This window comes from Macaca thibetana, chromosome 12 (genome assembly GCF_024542745.1).
Source record: "Macaca thibetana thibetana isolate TM-01 chromosome 12, ASM2454274v1, whole genome shotgun sequence".
Taxonomy (NCBI): domain Eukaryota; kingdom Metazoa; phylum Chordata; class Mammalia; order Primates; family Cercopithecidae; genus Macaca; species Macaca thibetana.
In genome coordinates, this window is record NC_065589.1 from 1261772 (window position 1) to 1276661 (window position 14890).

At 44.2% G+C, this 14890-nt stretch overlaps 2 protein-coding genes across 4 annotated transcripts in view; one reads left to right on the forward strand and one right to left on the reverse strand.

The window, feature by feature from the left end:
- SEPTIN2 (septin 2) overlaps positions 1–14216 on the reverse strand; it is a 40719-nt gene extending 26503 nt beyond the window's left edge. The window contains exons 1-4 of one of the 2 annotated variants that reach the window (XM_050751983.1): positions 13425–13480; positions 12850–12966; positions 5361–5388; positions 3162–3282 (exon numbers count right to left, since the gene is read on the reverse strand). In XM_050751983.1, the coding sequence (XP_050607940.1) occupies positions 3162–3282; positions 5361–5388; positions 12850–12920 (220 nt within the window). In that variant the 5' untranslated portion in view covers positions 12921–12966; positions 13425–13480. Of the gene's footprint in view, positions 1–3161; positions 3283–5360; positions 5389–12849; positions 12967–13424; positions 13481–13780 lie in introns of those variants that run through there. The other variant, XM_050751982.1, reaches the window with a different exon arrangement.
- The window catches only part of HDLBP (high density lipoprotein binding protein), an 88872-nt gene continuing 87536 nt past the window's right edge, over positions 13555–14890 (forward strand). The window contains exon 1 of one of the 2 annotated variants that reach the window (XM_050751943.1): positions 13555–13821. The gene's annotated coding sequence lies outside the window, so the exon portion shown is untranslated. Of the gene's footprint in view, positions 13822–14163; positions 14290–14890 lie in introns of those variants that run through there. The other variant, XM_050751945.1, reaches the window with a different exon arrangement.

Genomic DNA, 14890 nt, shown 5'->3' on the forward strand with positions numbered 1-14890 from the left:
TAACAGGATAATGCTGGCTTAATAAAATAGGCTGGTAGGTGTTTCCTACTCATCTATTTTGTGAAAAAGTTTGTATAAGATTTATATTAATCCCAGCACTTTGGGAGGCCGAGGCGGGCAGATCACGAAGGCAGGAGATTGCGACCATCCTGGCTAACACGGTGAAACCTCATCTGTACTAAAAATACAAAAACAAAATTAGCTGGGCGTGGCCGCGGGCGCCCGTAATCCCAGCTACTTGGGAGGCTGAGGTGGGAGAATGGTGTGAATCCGGGAGGTGGAGCTTGCAGTGAGCCGCGATCGTGCCACTGCACTCCAGCCTGGGCGGCAGAACGAGACTCCATCTCAAAAAAAAAAAAAAAAAAGATTTATATTACTTCTACTGCCTGCCACATACACCTTTTCTCATTTTTTAATTTCAGTTTTCTTTTTTTTTTTGGTGAGATGGAGTTGCACTCTTGCTGACCAGATTGTAGTGCAATGGTCAATCTTGGCTCACCACAACCTCCACCTCCCAGGTTCCAGTGATTCTCCTGCCTCAGCCTCCCAAGTAGCTAGGATTACAGGCCTGCGCCACCACGCCTGGCTAATTTTGTATTTTTACTAGAGACGGGGTTTCTCCATGTTGGTCAGGCTGGTCTCAAACTTCCCATCTCAGGTGATCCGCCTAGCCTCCCAAAGTGCTGGGATTACAGGCTTGATCCATCGTGTTTTGAGATGGAGTTTCGCTCTTGTTGCCCAGCCTGCAGTGCAATGATGGAATCTCAACTCATTGTAACTTCCACCTCCCAGGTTCAAGCGATTCTCCTGCCTCAGCCTCCCGAGTAGCTGAGATTACAGGCATGTGCCAACACGTCCAGCTAATTTAGTATTTTTTTTAGTAAAGGTGGGATTTCTCCATGTTCGTCAGGCTGGTCTCCAACTCCAAACTTCAGGTGATCTGCCCATCTCAGCCTCCCAAGGTACTGGGATTACAGGTGTGAGCCACTGCATCCAGACAATTTCTACTTAGTTTTTGAGATGGAGTCTTGCTCTGTCCCTAGGCTAAAGTGTTGTGGTGCGATATCAGCTCACTGCAACCTCTGCCTCCCGGGTTCAAGTGATTCTCCTGCCTCAGCCTCCCAAGTAGCTGGGTCACAGGCATGCACCACCATGCCCAGATTTTTCCATTTTTAGCAGAGCTGGGGTTTCACCGTGTTGGCCAGGTTCGTCTCGAACTCCTGACCTCAAGTGATCCTCCCGCTTTGGCCTCCCAGAGTGCTGGGATTACAGGCGTGAGCCATCACGCCCGGCCAGTTACATTATTCCTAATGACAATTCAGTGGTCACTCCTCTTACCTTCAATCCCCTGTATGTAATGAATTTCTTTGTTCTGGCTACATTTGTTTTTTTTTCTTTCCTCGAGACAGGGTCTTACTCTGTCACTCAGGCTGGAGTGCAGTGACACGATCACAGTTCACCACAGGCTTGACATCTCAGGCCGAGGTGATCCTCCTACCTGAGCCTCTCAGGTAGCTGTGATTACAGGCACCCCCCAGTAAGCCCGGCTAATTTCCCTATCTTTTGTAAAGACAGGGTTTCACCATGTTGCTCTTGAACTCCAGGGCTGCAGTGATCCACCCACCTTGGCCTCCCAGAGTGCTGGGGTTACAGGCGTGAGCCACCACAACAGGCCTGTTCCGGCTACTTTTAAAGACCTCTGTTTATCTATGGTCTATTTGCTTATTACGTGCTTTGGTGTGCTTTTCTCTATTACATCTTCTGCTTGTTGTTTCATCAGTAGTTTCTGGTAGCTTATTATGATGCATCCTGGTATAGTTTTCTTTATATTTATTTTGCCTGCTATTTTTCAAGCTTCCTGGATCTGTGCATTTATAACTTTGCTGAAATTGGACAATTCCCAGACATTATTTTTTCATGATTTTTGTTTTCCTGTCTTCTCTGTGAATATAATCCATATATTAGACTGTTTACAGGGTACCAAAGGACATTGAGGACACGTTCAATTTCTTTTTTTTTTCTAGCTTTTCCCTTACTGTGCTTCTACTGTCCTTTCACTTTTGCAGTGTATAATGTGCTGTCAGGCTTATGATGAAAATTTCTTATTTCGGTTGTATTTTAATCTTTCAAAGTTCCACTTGGTTCTCTGTTGTATCTTTCATTTATCTTATTATATTCATGTTTTCCTTTAAGTAATAGAGTTCTTCTTTGCCATTCTACTGTCTCTGTCATTTCTGGATCTGTTTCTATTGCCTGATTTTTCTCCTAATTATGTTCAGGTTTTGCTTCTTTGATGCCACACAATTTTCTACTAGATATTGTGAATGTTACACTGTAAATGCCTGGATTTTTTTTTTTTTTTTTTGAGACAGGGTTTCATTCTGTCACCCAGGCTGGAGGCTTGAGTGCAGTGGCATGATCTCAGCTTACGGCAGCCTCAACCTCCTGGGCTCAGGTGAGAGGAATTACAGGTACATGCCACCATGCCTGGCTAGTTTTCATATTTTCTGTAGAGACAGGGTTTCACCATGTTGCCCAGCCTGGTCTTCAACTCCTGAGCTTAATCCTCTGCCTGCCTTGACCTCCCAAAGTGCTAAGATTACAGGTGAGAGCCACCATGCCTGGCCTGGAGGATATTTCTGAAATGGGTCACTTACATAGCCATTGGCAGGCCTTGGTTCCTTACTTGGTGGGCTTCCCTGTAAGCTGCTTGAGTGTTTTCTAGACGTGGCAGCTGGCTTCCTCCAGAGTGAGTAATTTGGGAAAAGGCAAGGTGGGGGCCACAATGTCTTTCATGACCTAGTCTTAGAAAACCACACACTTTCATTTCCACAATGTCCCGCTGGCTACACAGGTAAAACCCTACTCAATGCAGGAAGGGTTAAGAAAAGGTTGTGAATACCAGGAGACACGAATCACTGGAGGCCACTCTGGAGCTGAGCTGACACAACGAGTAAACTCTCACTACATGTAAATAAGGCAGGGACAGAAAAATAATTTTGCTTCTCAGGAAAATTTTCGAATGAATATACATATATTTGTTCAAATTCCCAAGTTATTTGACTCTGCCTCTTACTTTACAGATCATGTTATTATACTCCAGAGATTGGAAGGGGGAGATACTTATTTAGTAAGTTGGAGACTATAAATTAATTTCTTACCGACCACCATCAGTGTGAACTCAAAACCTTTTTTCACTGATTTTCGGTGAACTTGATTGGGGAGATTTGCAAATCCAACATAGCCAGGAGTTTCTGGATTTATAAACTGAGTTGGCTGTTGCTAAACAAGATTAAAAACAAACAAACAAACACCTTAGTAGTTGCTTTTAAGATATAATCAGACATGAAACAGGTTATCAGTAGTTTTCACAAATTGTTTTAAAAGTATAAACAAACACTTCCAGAAAGTCACACTTCTATCAGAAAACCAGCAGTATTCAATCAGGAGCATTAAAAAAAGAAAAACTAATCTAGTGGAACTCTTTAGTTATATGCTGACTGAAAATTAACACTGTGTTAATCAGTATTGCTTAGAAATTTAACAATACATGGAAGACACATGCTTAATACATCTTAACGCAATTTCAAATTTTGACTTGAGAGACTATGGAGTTCCAGGAAAATCAGTTAAGCTTACAAAGTACTGCTACAGCTGACAGTACTTTGAATGAATGGTTTCATTCAACAAACTTGGCTAAAGAATAGCTTCCCCCAGGTATTAGGTTTGTGATGCATTTCTGAAAAGTATCCACGAAAAAGGCATTTCTCTTGCTGTGATTCTAGCTCTATAGAATAGTTTCACCGAGGGTGAGGCAGGCAAATTAGAGGTGGGAATGTTGAGTATCTAGCGTCAAAGACCAAGAAAGAATAGACAGAATGAGAAGATCATAGCTGACTACACTGAGGCATCAATATTTCTTGGTAGAATATCTGATGAGAGAGAGGACAGAGATGTGAGAAGACAAGAATAGCAGAAGTAAAACCAGAATCTAGACAGTGGCACACTGAGAATGAGAAGAAATTTTAAAAATCAATTAATTAATTGAAAAAGGCAAGATATAAAATAGTATTTCCTTTAGGACTACATTTTGCAAATGTATAGTCAAATGCACACACGGGTGAAAAAGAATATATGTAGCATATTAACAGTGGTTATTTCTGAGTGGTGAAAAAATGACTTTTTTTTTTTTTTTTTTGCTTATCTGTGTTCCACGCTAACACTGGTATAAAATGCAAAAACTGGTATGATGATTTTGCATTGGATAGTAATGAACACCCATAGGACTCAAAGATAAAAAACCAGAGAAATAATAATCTTGCAACGTTAACCACAAGTTCTGCTTTTCTCAGCTTGTTCTTTAGAACTAATTTCTCTCTGAACTAACTTGTAAGGGCTGATTTAAACCAATTTATCAAGTCTAAGAGCCCCATCAATTTCATCATAATAAATTATTAGAATTCTAAATTATTTGGTCTGCTGGGAATGTACTAAGGGGGCTAAAAGGACTGTTACTGATGTGTGTGAAAAAAAAAAAAAAGTAGAAGCCTGAAAAAAAAGAGAAAGCTCCAAGCTTTCAAGATGACAACCAGGCCGAGCGCGGTGGCTCACGCCTATAATCCCAACACTTTGGGAGGCCAGGGCAGGTGGATCACGAGGTCAAGAGATCAAGACCACCCTGGTCAACATAGTGAAACCCCATATCTACTAAAATACAAAAAATTAGCCAGCGTGGTGGCAAGTGTCTGCAGTCCCAGCTACTCCAGAGGCTGGAGGCTGAGCCAGGGGAATCACTTGGAACATAGGAGGCTGAAGTTGCAGTGAGTTGACATCATGCCACTGCACTCCAGCCTGGTGACAGAGCAAGACTCCCGTCTTAAAAAATAATAATAATGAGGCCGGGTGCGGTGGCTCAAGCCTGTAATCCCAGCACTTTGGGAGGCCGAGATGGGCAGATCACGAGGTCAGGAGATCAAGACCATCCTGGCTAACACGCTGAAACCCTGTCTGTACTAAAAAAAAAAAAACACAAAAAACTAGCCAGGCGAGGTGGCGGGCGCCTGTAGTCCCAGCTACTCGGGAGGCTGAGGCAGGAGAATGGTGTAAACCCGGGAGGAGAAGCTTGCAGTGAGCCGAGATCGCGCCACTGCACTCCAACCTGGGTGACAGAGCGAGACTCCGTCTCAAAAAAAAAAAAAAGAAATTATAAAAATTAAAAAAAGACAACTAAATTAGAACTCTTTGTCTTACTGAATCAAATACATCAGTTGTATTAAAAATAATGAATCGTATAAATCCAACAGTCTGAAAACATAAAGCAATTTCTCCTTATGCTGTAGATACATGAAGCATGATCTTACCTTAGACATCTTTTGTGAAGCTTCGTCTGTTAAAAAGAAAAACACACAGACACACATAAACGCACATACATAGTATGCATGTATACACACGTATATTTAACAGAATGAACTGACCTGTAAAAACACTTACACATAGGCAATGTAAAAAGAAAATACAATTTCAGAACCTTCCAAATTTATTTTGCCAAAGGGAAAAGTTAGGCGCTGACAGCGGGCTCGTGTGATATTACTACTTTCATTCTTTCTGACTTTTGTGTTTAGATGTACACATTAACCAGACTCCCTATTCTTTATTCAAACCTAGACTAAACGACTGGGAGATAATAGATCCTTATGACTGTTACTTCTTTACAAAAGGAAGTTAAACAAATCCCTTCAAGTGTAATCAATAGTAGCCAATCAAATTTGTAACTTTAAATGAGCCTTAGTACAGAAAATGTTGTAATTCTGTTTGGCACCTTCATTTTGCCTATATAAACAATCCTCATTTTACCCCACCCTGGGAGCACTAATCACCATTCTTTGGTGTAGCTCTGCTTATACTTTGTACTTAAATGAATTCTTTTAACTGAATCAGGAGCCTTTTGATTATTTTAGGTGATAGCATCTCAATTACTTCAATTATTTCCCTAGGAATAAGACAAGCATCTATCATTACAAAGGTTAAATTCGATTTAAAAAAATAGGCTAGGTGTGGCGCTCTCGCCTGTAATTCCAGCACTTTGGGAGGCCAAGGTAGGCAGACCACTTGAGGTCAGGAGTTGGAGATCAGCCTGGCCAACATGGTGAAACCCCATCTCTACTAAACATATTGATTCAGCCAGGCGCGGCGGCATGTGCTTGTGATCCCAGCTACTCAGGAGGCTGAGACAGGAGAATCACTTGAACCTGGGAGGCAGAGGTTGCAGTGAGCTGAGATCATGCCACTGCACTCCAACCTGGGCGACAGAGCGAGACTCCATATTAAAAAAAAAAAAAAAAAAAAATTAGATGGTGGCTGGGTGCAGTGGCTCATGCCTGTAATCCCAGCACTCTGGGTAGCAGAGGCAGGATTGCTTGAAGCCAGAAATTCAACACCAGTCTGGGCAACATAGCAAAACCCTACCTCTACAAAAAAATTAAAAAATTAAAAAGAATTTTAAGTTGATAAAAACAACTGTATCTATACATGTACACATATATTCCATATTTTCAATAATATTCCAATTTTTTTTCAGTACTGATTATATGTTAGACACTAGGGACACAAATGGGATACACACGGATATACACTTCCCTGACCTCTGGAATTATGTCATTTCCCCTCTCTCTTTGAAACCTTTCAAGGAGTAAGGGACGCCATTACATACAGACTGTAACATGAACATGTTTGCCACCCATCTGAGTTTCCTAGAGCTACCTGAGAACTAGAATTTGACACTGGGGTACAGGGAGCAACGTGAACTACATTTATGAGGAAAGGAAATAGGACTGAAGGCATCTGAGTGTTTGAGAAATGTGACAGTAGTTTTAAAGATACGTGGAATTTTTTTTTTCTTTTTGAGATGCGTCTGGCTAATTTTTTTTTTTTTTGTATTTTTAGTAGAGACGGGGTTTCACCGTGTTAGCCAGGATGGTCTCAATCTCCTGACCTCATGATCTGCCTGCCTCGGCCTCCCATAGTGCTGGGATTGCAGGTGTGAGCCACCGCGCCCGGCCAGAGATAGTGGAATTTTTATACAAATGTTAGAAACCCTGAAGCTTTGGAAAGCATGGAGTCTGTCGGCTCACTTTCAGTAACACCACCAAGAAAGAGGACTGCTGTCAAATTTTATTCCCTCTGGAGCTCAGAAACTTATTAAAAAGCTTCTCTCACTTTGCCTCTCGATTCCCCTCCCCTAAATCTTAACTTCCTGAATACTGTGTACTCTGTTTCCCCTTTGACTGGAAATGTTCCCAACTACCTTGGAAGAAATGAGATCCCTGCATCCCCAGTGTTATTTGGCTTGGTTAACCGAAGGATGGTAGCAGAAAGATTCAGGAGCCTTTAACCTCAGCAAAACCTAAGAATTGAGGGCAAGTGTGAGTGTGGAGTAGAACTTCCCAAAGGGAAACAGAACGGTCAGATGGAATATAGACAGTTTTGGCAGAAGGAGTTGGCATCTTGTTTTCAAATAATATACAGGTAAGTATCTGATTATGAAAGTTAAAAAAAATTAATTGTTAAAATAACAAATTAAGAGAAAAATATGGAGGAAATAGCAACTTCATCAAACCAGCAAAAATACGGAAAAGGAACAAGAAGAAACAAAATCAGAAGTAATCCTAAATCAGCACAATGGGGACAAAATTCAAGAACATCAGTCATCAGTACAAATGTGAAATAACCAAATTATCTGCTTAAAGGAGGAGACAGATTGGCCTAAAAAAACAAAAAAATAGTCCAGCTATAAGGTATATGCTTAAAACAAAGGAACAAAGAAAGGCTGAAAATAAAGGGACAAGGTAAAAAATAGCAGGCTAGTACAAACATGGAGGAGCCACAACACTATTATCAGCCAAGGTGGGAATCAGAGTAAAAATAAGTAAGCAGAATAACAGGGATAACAAGTTATAATGATAAAAGCAACAATTTATAGGGAAGATACAATATTCATAAGCCTATATGTTCAAATAATCACTGTAGATAAACACATAAAGCAAGAACTAGGAAAAATACAAAGTTAACTTAAGAAAAACACAATTCAAGTGAGAAACTTTAATAGTTCTCCGAGAACTGGACAGATTCAGTAAACACAGTATGTGCAAGGACAGAGAAGAATTGAGTACTACAACAAATAAATCTCATTTAGCAGACACAGAGAAACTTGAATCAATACCTTAAAAGATGTTGAAAGTCATATATCTACCATAAAAAAAAAAAGCCTAACCAAAATTTGAAAAACATTTTTACAGTCAATGTTCTCAAATAATGATCTGCTTAAATTGGGGGGAAAAAGATGAAAAGTAACTCCCAGTAATTTGTAACATTACTGGATATCCCTGGGATCAAGGAGAGTAACAAAAGCAAAGCCACAAGCAATCTCTAGAAAGCAATGGAAGGAAGATAAAAGCAAAACTTACAAGATACAACAGGAAATCAATAAAGAGAAAAAATGAATTATGAGCCGGGAAAAAAGAAAAGTAAACAAATCCAAAAGTTGGTTTTCTTTTTGTTTTTTGGAGATGGAGTTTCATTCTTGTAGCCCAGGCTGGAGTGCACTGGCGCGATCTCAGCTCACTACAACCTCTGCCTCCCGGATTCACGCAATTCTCCTGCCTCAGCCTCCGGAACAGCTGGGATTATAGGTGTCCGCCACCACACCCAACTAATTTTTGTGTTTTTAGTAGAGATGGGGTTTTACCATGTTGGCCAGGTGAAACCTCCTGACCTTAGGTGATCCACCCATCCTGGTTTCCCAAAGTGCTGGGATTACAGGCGGGAGCCATCATGCCCGGCCTCAAAAGCTGGTTTTCTAAAACAAATTCCTCACAAGCCCAATTAAGGAAAAAATAGCAAATATAGAAAAGAGCTAAAATAATGACAGAGGAGTCCACATGTAGCAAAATGGCCACAAATCTGAAAATGTAAAAAAAGGGCACCGTAAATTACCAACACAGAACCAAAAACTGGAAAATCTGCAGGAAACGAGTATCACTGAGCAGCTGATTAAAGATACCAGTGAAAAGGACCAAGACTTGACGTTAGAGTTGAACTCCATCTAACCTTGGACAAGACCAAAGTCATTTAACTATTCCAAGCCTCTACTGAAAAAAGGGAAAACCGTTTGTTCTATGAAGACAGCACAGTTTCAGTAACCAACCCAGATGGAGACATAAGAAAGGAACAAAGGAATGAATGAACACCATAGGTCAATCTCACAAATAAAAATGCTAAAATCCTGAGTAAAATATTTGCTAGCAATTAGATTGCAGGAATGTACCAAAAGCATCTATCAATATTAATCCAACAACACAATACTGGGAAAAAAAAAATCATGCATTAATAGATGCTGATGAGACATATAAAATTCAGCAACCAAACGTAATGAAAACACTAAGAAAACTGCTGGCAAAGTGTGGTGGCTCACGCCTGTAATACCAGCACTTTGGGAAGCTGAGGCAGGAGAAGCGCTCGAGCTCAGGAGTTCAAGACCAGCCTGGGCAATGTGGTGAAACAGCGTCTCTACAAAAAATACAAAAAAATTAGCTGGGTGTGGTGGCGGGCACCTGTAGTCCCAACTAAGTGGGAGACTGAGGTGGGAGGACCCCTTGAGCCCAGGAGGTGAAGGCTGTAGTGAGCCGAGATGTTGCTCCTGCATTCCAGTCTGGGTGACAGAGTGAGACTGTCTCAAAAAAAGAAAAAAAGGAAAACTGCTTAAATCTAATCAGAATATTTCTGAAAACCAATGGCAAATGCTATTCTCTAAACAATAGAAAATTAAATCTATTTAAATGACAACCGATAATTAGGCAGGAATGCCTTTCCATAATTATTTTAAAACACTTACATGAAAACTTTTACATGAAGACCTATACAAAAAGCGAACAAAACCCTCATGTGCTGTCCATTATCCAGCTTCAACAATTAGCAACTCAAGGTCAATAATGTTTCATCTATTTCCACAATCATCACTGCCACTGCCTGGATGATTATGAAGCAAATACGAGATACAACATTTCATTTATATTCCACTATGCATATCTAAAAATAAGGGCTCCTAAAAATGACAAACCATCACCCATAGCTAGTTCCTTAATGCAATCAAATATCCAATCAGTATTCATATTCCCCATTCTCTCATTTTTTTTCATGTGAATCAAGATCCAGGTAAGATGTAGACACTGCAATTTCACCATGATTATTTACTACTACCTTGGTGAGTTTACTGAATATAATGAAACAAGAAAATGAAAACAAAACACTTTTTTGCTGATTGGACTGAATACACAGAAAATACAAATACTCGGCTGGGCGCGGTAACTCATGCCTGTAATCCCAGTACTTTGGGAGGCCGAGGGGGGGCAGATCACGAGGTCAAGAGATTGAGACCATCCTGGCCAACATGGTGAAACCCCATCTCTACTAAAAACACAAAAATTAGCCAGGTGTGGTGGCGCAGGCCTGTAGTCCCAGCTACTTGGGAGGCTGAGGCAGAATCGCCTGAACCCGGGAGGCGGAGCTTGCAGTGAGCTGAGATCACACCACTGCACCAGCCTGGTGAGAGCAAGACTCAAAAAAAAAAAAAAAAAAAAAAAAAAAAAAGAAAATACAAATATTCTGGTTAAAAAAATTCTAGAATAAGATAATTTAGTAAGGTAGTTGAATATAAGACCTCAAGTAAGTCAAGTACCAGCAATGAATATCAAGGAATAGAAAAGGGGGCACATCATTTACAACAGAGTTTTTAAAAATCCAAACAAGTAGGGACCAAACTAGAAAACAGGTCCTACATAAATCAAATCACTTTTATTTTCCCCAAATCAGCATATTATTTAGTCCATTTCTAACTGGAATCCCTAATGGTGTGGCTTTTTTCTTAAACGATTGGATAAAATGAGCTTCAAGTTCACATGGAAGGATTAAATGCCAATTCTGAGGATAGAAAAGATCAGGCACTTGCCTCACTACCTATTACATGCATCTGATTTCAAACCCACACAGTGCAACATAAAAATACCATAGAGCACCTCTCCCATACCTCCACAGAACCCCCTCAGCCTCACTGAACCCTGTGCACACATATGGGAAAATGGAGAAACCATTTGTCTTAAACTGACATTTCAACTTTGCTTTGACTTCACCAAGTTTCTCCTGCTATCTGTTTTTTTCAGAAACGTAACTTGGATCCACAATGTTTTCTCTCATAATTCATTAACTAATGTGAAATGGAAGGTGAAAGACGAATAATGAACCTTTGAAGCACATGGTTTTCAGTGAGAAAGCCTTGATCCAGCAACACAAACTGCCAACCACTGTGATTAACTTAAACACTGGGTGCAAATTGGATAAAAAATGTAGTCAAATGAAAATTTTATTTCTTCAGATCGTGTTTATTCCACATGCCAGAAGTTGTTTAAAGTTCTTTAATCTTGACCCACAGCTTATTTCTTCCACAGAAGACGCGCATCCCAATACATATAAAAAACCACTTTTCCCAAAACAAAAGATACAAGATGAAGAACATCCTGCCATGTAGAACTCGAAAGGTCCATGATCTCTTATTCAAAGCATCTGGATTCTTTGGGTTTGGGGAAGGTCCACGTTCAGCATAATTACATAACACTCCTAACAGGGACTGGGACAGGGATAAGTGGCATGTATGACCACTAACAGAATAGACTATACAAATGGCCTCACCTCAATTCTGCTGCCAAATGAGTTTCGGTGTTCCCTTTCCTCCACACGCGCGCGCACACACACGCACACACACACACAAAACAAAACAACAGCAACAAAAACCCACAACTTTTTCTTTTACAGCAGTTTCTGTATGCTGGTATTGGGAATAAAAAGGGGCCCTGAGTTACATTTATGAATGATACAGGGAAACCCGGGCCCCTTTCCCTAGGTCACACTGGTAGTTTAAAAGTCAGTCAGAATGTAAATCTAGTCTAATTAAAACGCTCTTGTTCTTTATTCTGGGCTGTGGCACTGGTGAGAGAGATCAAGGTGGAAGTCGGGGAAAAAAAATCAGGACAACCTTTATAGCTAATGAGATCAATGCCAAAATGAGACATAACAGTACACATCGTGAGTTAGGATGCTGTGTGGTGCCAAGAATCCACTAATGGGAGCTATCAAAAAATCAGTGAAAACAATGAAGCTCAAATCAGAAGTATCAAGAATCAGCTTTCATGACCCCTACACCATCATATTTTTCTTTATGACGGCAAAACTATTTTGAAACACTAAATATATCGCCAAGCACTGCGATTTAAGTCATTCGAAAAGTACTTGAGAATCTACTAGGCGACAGACACCAACCGAGGCAATGGGTATGGGTGACAATATTAACATGTGCCCTGCCCCTCACGGTACCAACAGTCCAGTGGACAAACACCATCTGGAACATGAGGCAAACACCTAAGCTTGTCTGGAGGAAATCTAATTTGGGCGGAATCCCACAAGCAGGGACTAGGTAAGGAGAAGGCAGTTAAGGTGGGAGGTAACCAGATTTAAGAGTTTTTGGGCCATAGCCAGAAGTGTGGAAGTTTGAACTACAAGAAGTTCAGTACAGTTGGGTCATGCGTTTGCGTGGACAGAGGGTCTGGGGGTACCGACAAGAATTAGACCGAAAACGTAAAAAACCAACGAGGTGTTATCTGGGCCCGAAGGCCAGGTCACAGTTGGGACTTCACTGAGATTATGGAGACCACAGGTTTGCTTCTCCTCCCCGGACAAACTCGGCGGCCTCCAACCCCATCCCCTACCCCCTGCTGCCTGTCCGTGCCTCGCTGGTGCAGCCCTTCGTCGCCTCTCCTCGCCGAAGGTACCCGCAGGCAGGGCCTAGTGGCTCTCTCCCCGCTTATCCGCCGCATCCAGTCGATGGGCTTGGAGGTTTGGGAGCTGGCCAGTCCTCCACGCCTCCGGGAGGAAATGGCACCGTTAGAAAGACAAGATGGCCACACAAGCGCTAAGTGTTCCTCGGGTTCGGGTCTAAACCTGTATCCTCCCTCCAAGCACCAAAACTCCCGACCTCGGCGGCACTCGACGCCCCGAGGCCCAGAACCGACGACCGCGCAGTGGAATTCCCTTAGGGTCGCCAGGGGGTCACCGGAATCCTCACTCCCGCGCCCGGCCCTGCCCGTGTCGGAGCCACTGTCACCGGCACTAGGACCGCCCGGGACAGCGAAGCCCACGATAGGGGCCGAAGAGCCCGGGCCCGGCCGCCCCTCCCCCACCCCCCCCCCGCCGGCACCCCAGGGCGGGCCGACCACCCCCGGAGAGTATGGGACGAGCGGGGCGTCCTCCGCACCTCCTCGGGAGAGCCGGCCCGCAACTTGTGCCCCCGCCACGGCGGCGTACACTGGCGAGACACTCACCCGCCAAACAGCCCGAGAATAGGCACCGACCGACCGCACCGCGGACCCGCCCAGAGCCCGCGGCCGGCTCACACCCCGTCCCGCCCAGCGCGCAGGCGGATTGCGTCACCGCGTCACCCCGCCCCTTTGCCAACTCCTTCCTGGCTCAGCGCGGCCCGGCCTTCTTCCCCTCCCCCATGCGGCCGGCTTCCGAGTGCGCAAGCCCAGACTCGTTCGCGTTGTCCGCCTCTGCGCAAGCGCCGTGCTCCTCCCACGGCGGTTGGCCATATAGAGGCTGGGGGTGGGGGGGAGGTCAAGCGTAGCCTCTTCTCCTTTACCAAGATGGCGGCTTGTCCCTGTTTCGCCACAGTTCCTACCTTATGAGCTCGGTTTTCTTATGCTAATAAGAGTGGAACAGGTAATGAGAATCTTCGCCTTGCGGTGGGTAACTGGAGTCGGGGGAAGGCCGTTTGTTAGAAGGAGACAGGTGCCCACTGAGGAGGAGAGAGGCGGTCGGGGGAGGGCAGGTGGTGGCGGGAGTGCGGAGCGATCACGGGGAGGGGGAGCCTTCGCCTCTGCTCCTGTCCTCCAGGAAGATGGCGGCAGCACCGAGCTGGGGCGCCGAGGACGACTGGGCGGGGGACGGCGAGCGGCCACGCGAAACTGGTCTAGCCCACCACCGCCGCCGTCTCGATGATCGCGGGGCCTCTCCGGGATTGGCTGCGCGCACGTCACGTGGGGCCGACGGGCCCTGCGCAGACCATCGAGTCGGGCGTCCCTCCCCGGGGACGTGGCCTTCCTGTGCCCGGGCTGGGGCCCGCCGCCCCGCGGGGGAGGGCGGAGCTGGCGCGGCCCCTAGCTTTCTCCTTCTGGTGTGGGGCCCGAGGTGAGACCTGGGGAGTGCCCCGCAAGCCCACGAGCAGCGACGTGGCTCGGGGACGGGAGGGTGCCGTGCCTGGCTGCGGCCTGAGCGGGATGGGCGCGGGCGGCTCCGGCCCGCGGGTTGTGCCCCGGCCCGGGGTGTCCTTCCCTCCCTCCCGCGTGGCCTGGAGGCACTGCCACTGTCCGAGACTCACGTCAAGGCTCGGCGCAAATACCCCTCGTTCAGGAAGCCTTCCTAGGTTTCCCCCGCTTAGAGGAAGCACTTCCTGAGTTCCTAATGGCTGCCCCGCATGGTGTTGGGAACCTGAGCCTTTCTGACACCGTGGCATGTTGCTAGGGTATTTTTGTGCGTAGCTCCTTTGAAAAGGGATTAGGTGCTCAGGGCTAGCTGCTACATATCCTCTCCATTCGACTTAGAAAATGAGAGGGTCAGACTTGACATGGTGTTTGGACGCCATGTAAAATCGAAAGAAGTCGACTTGGACTTTGCTTATTAAACAGTGCTTGTGGTCAAATGAAACGTCTGAAGGAAGGTGGATGAGTCGTAATCTTCAGGAACATGACGATTTGCCCCTCAGTTTTGCGTTTTATGTTCTCAGATTCAT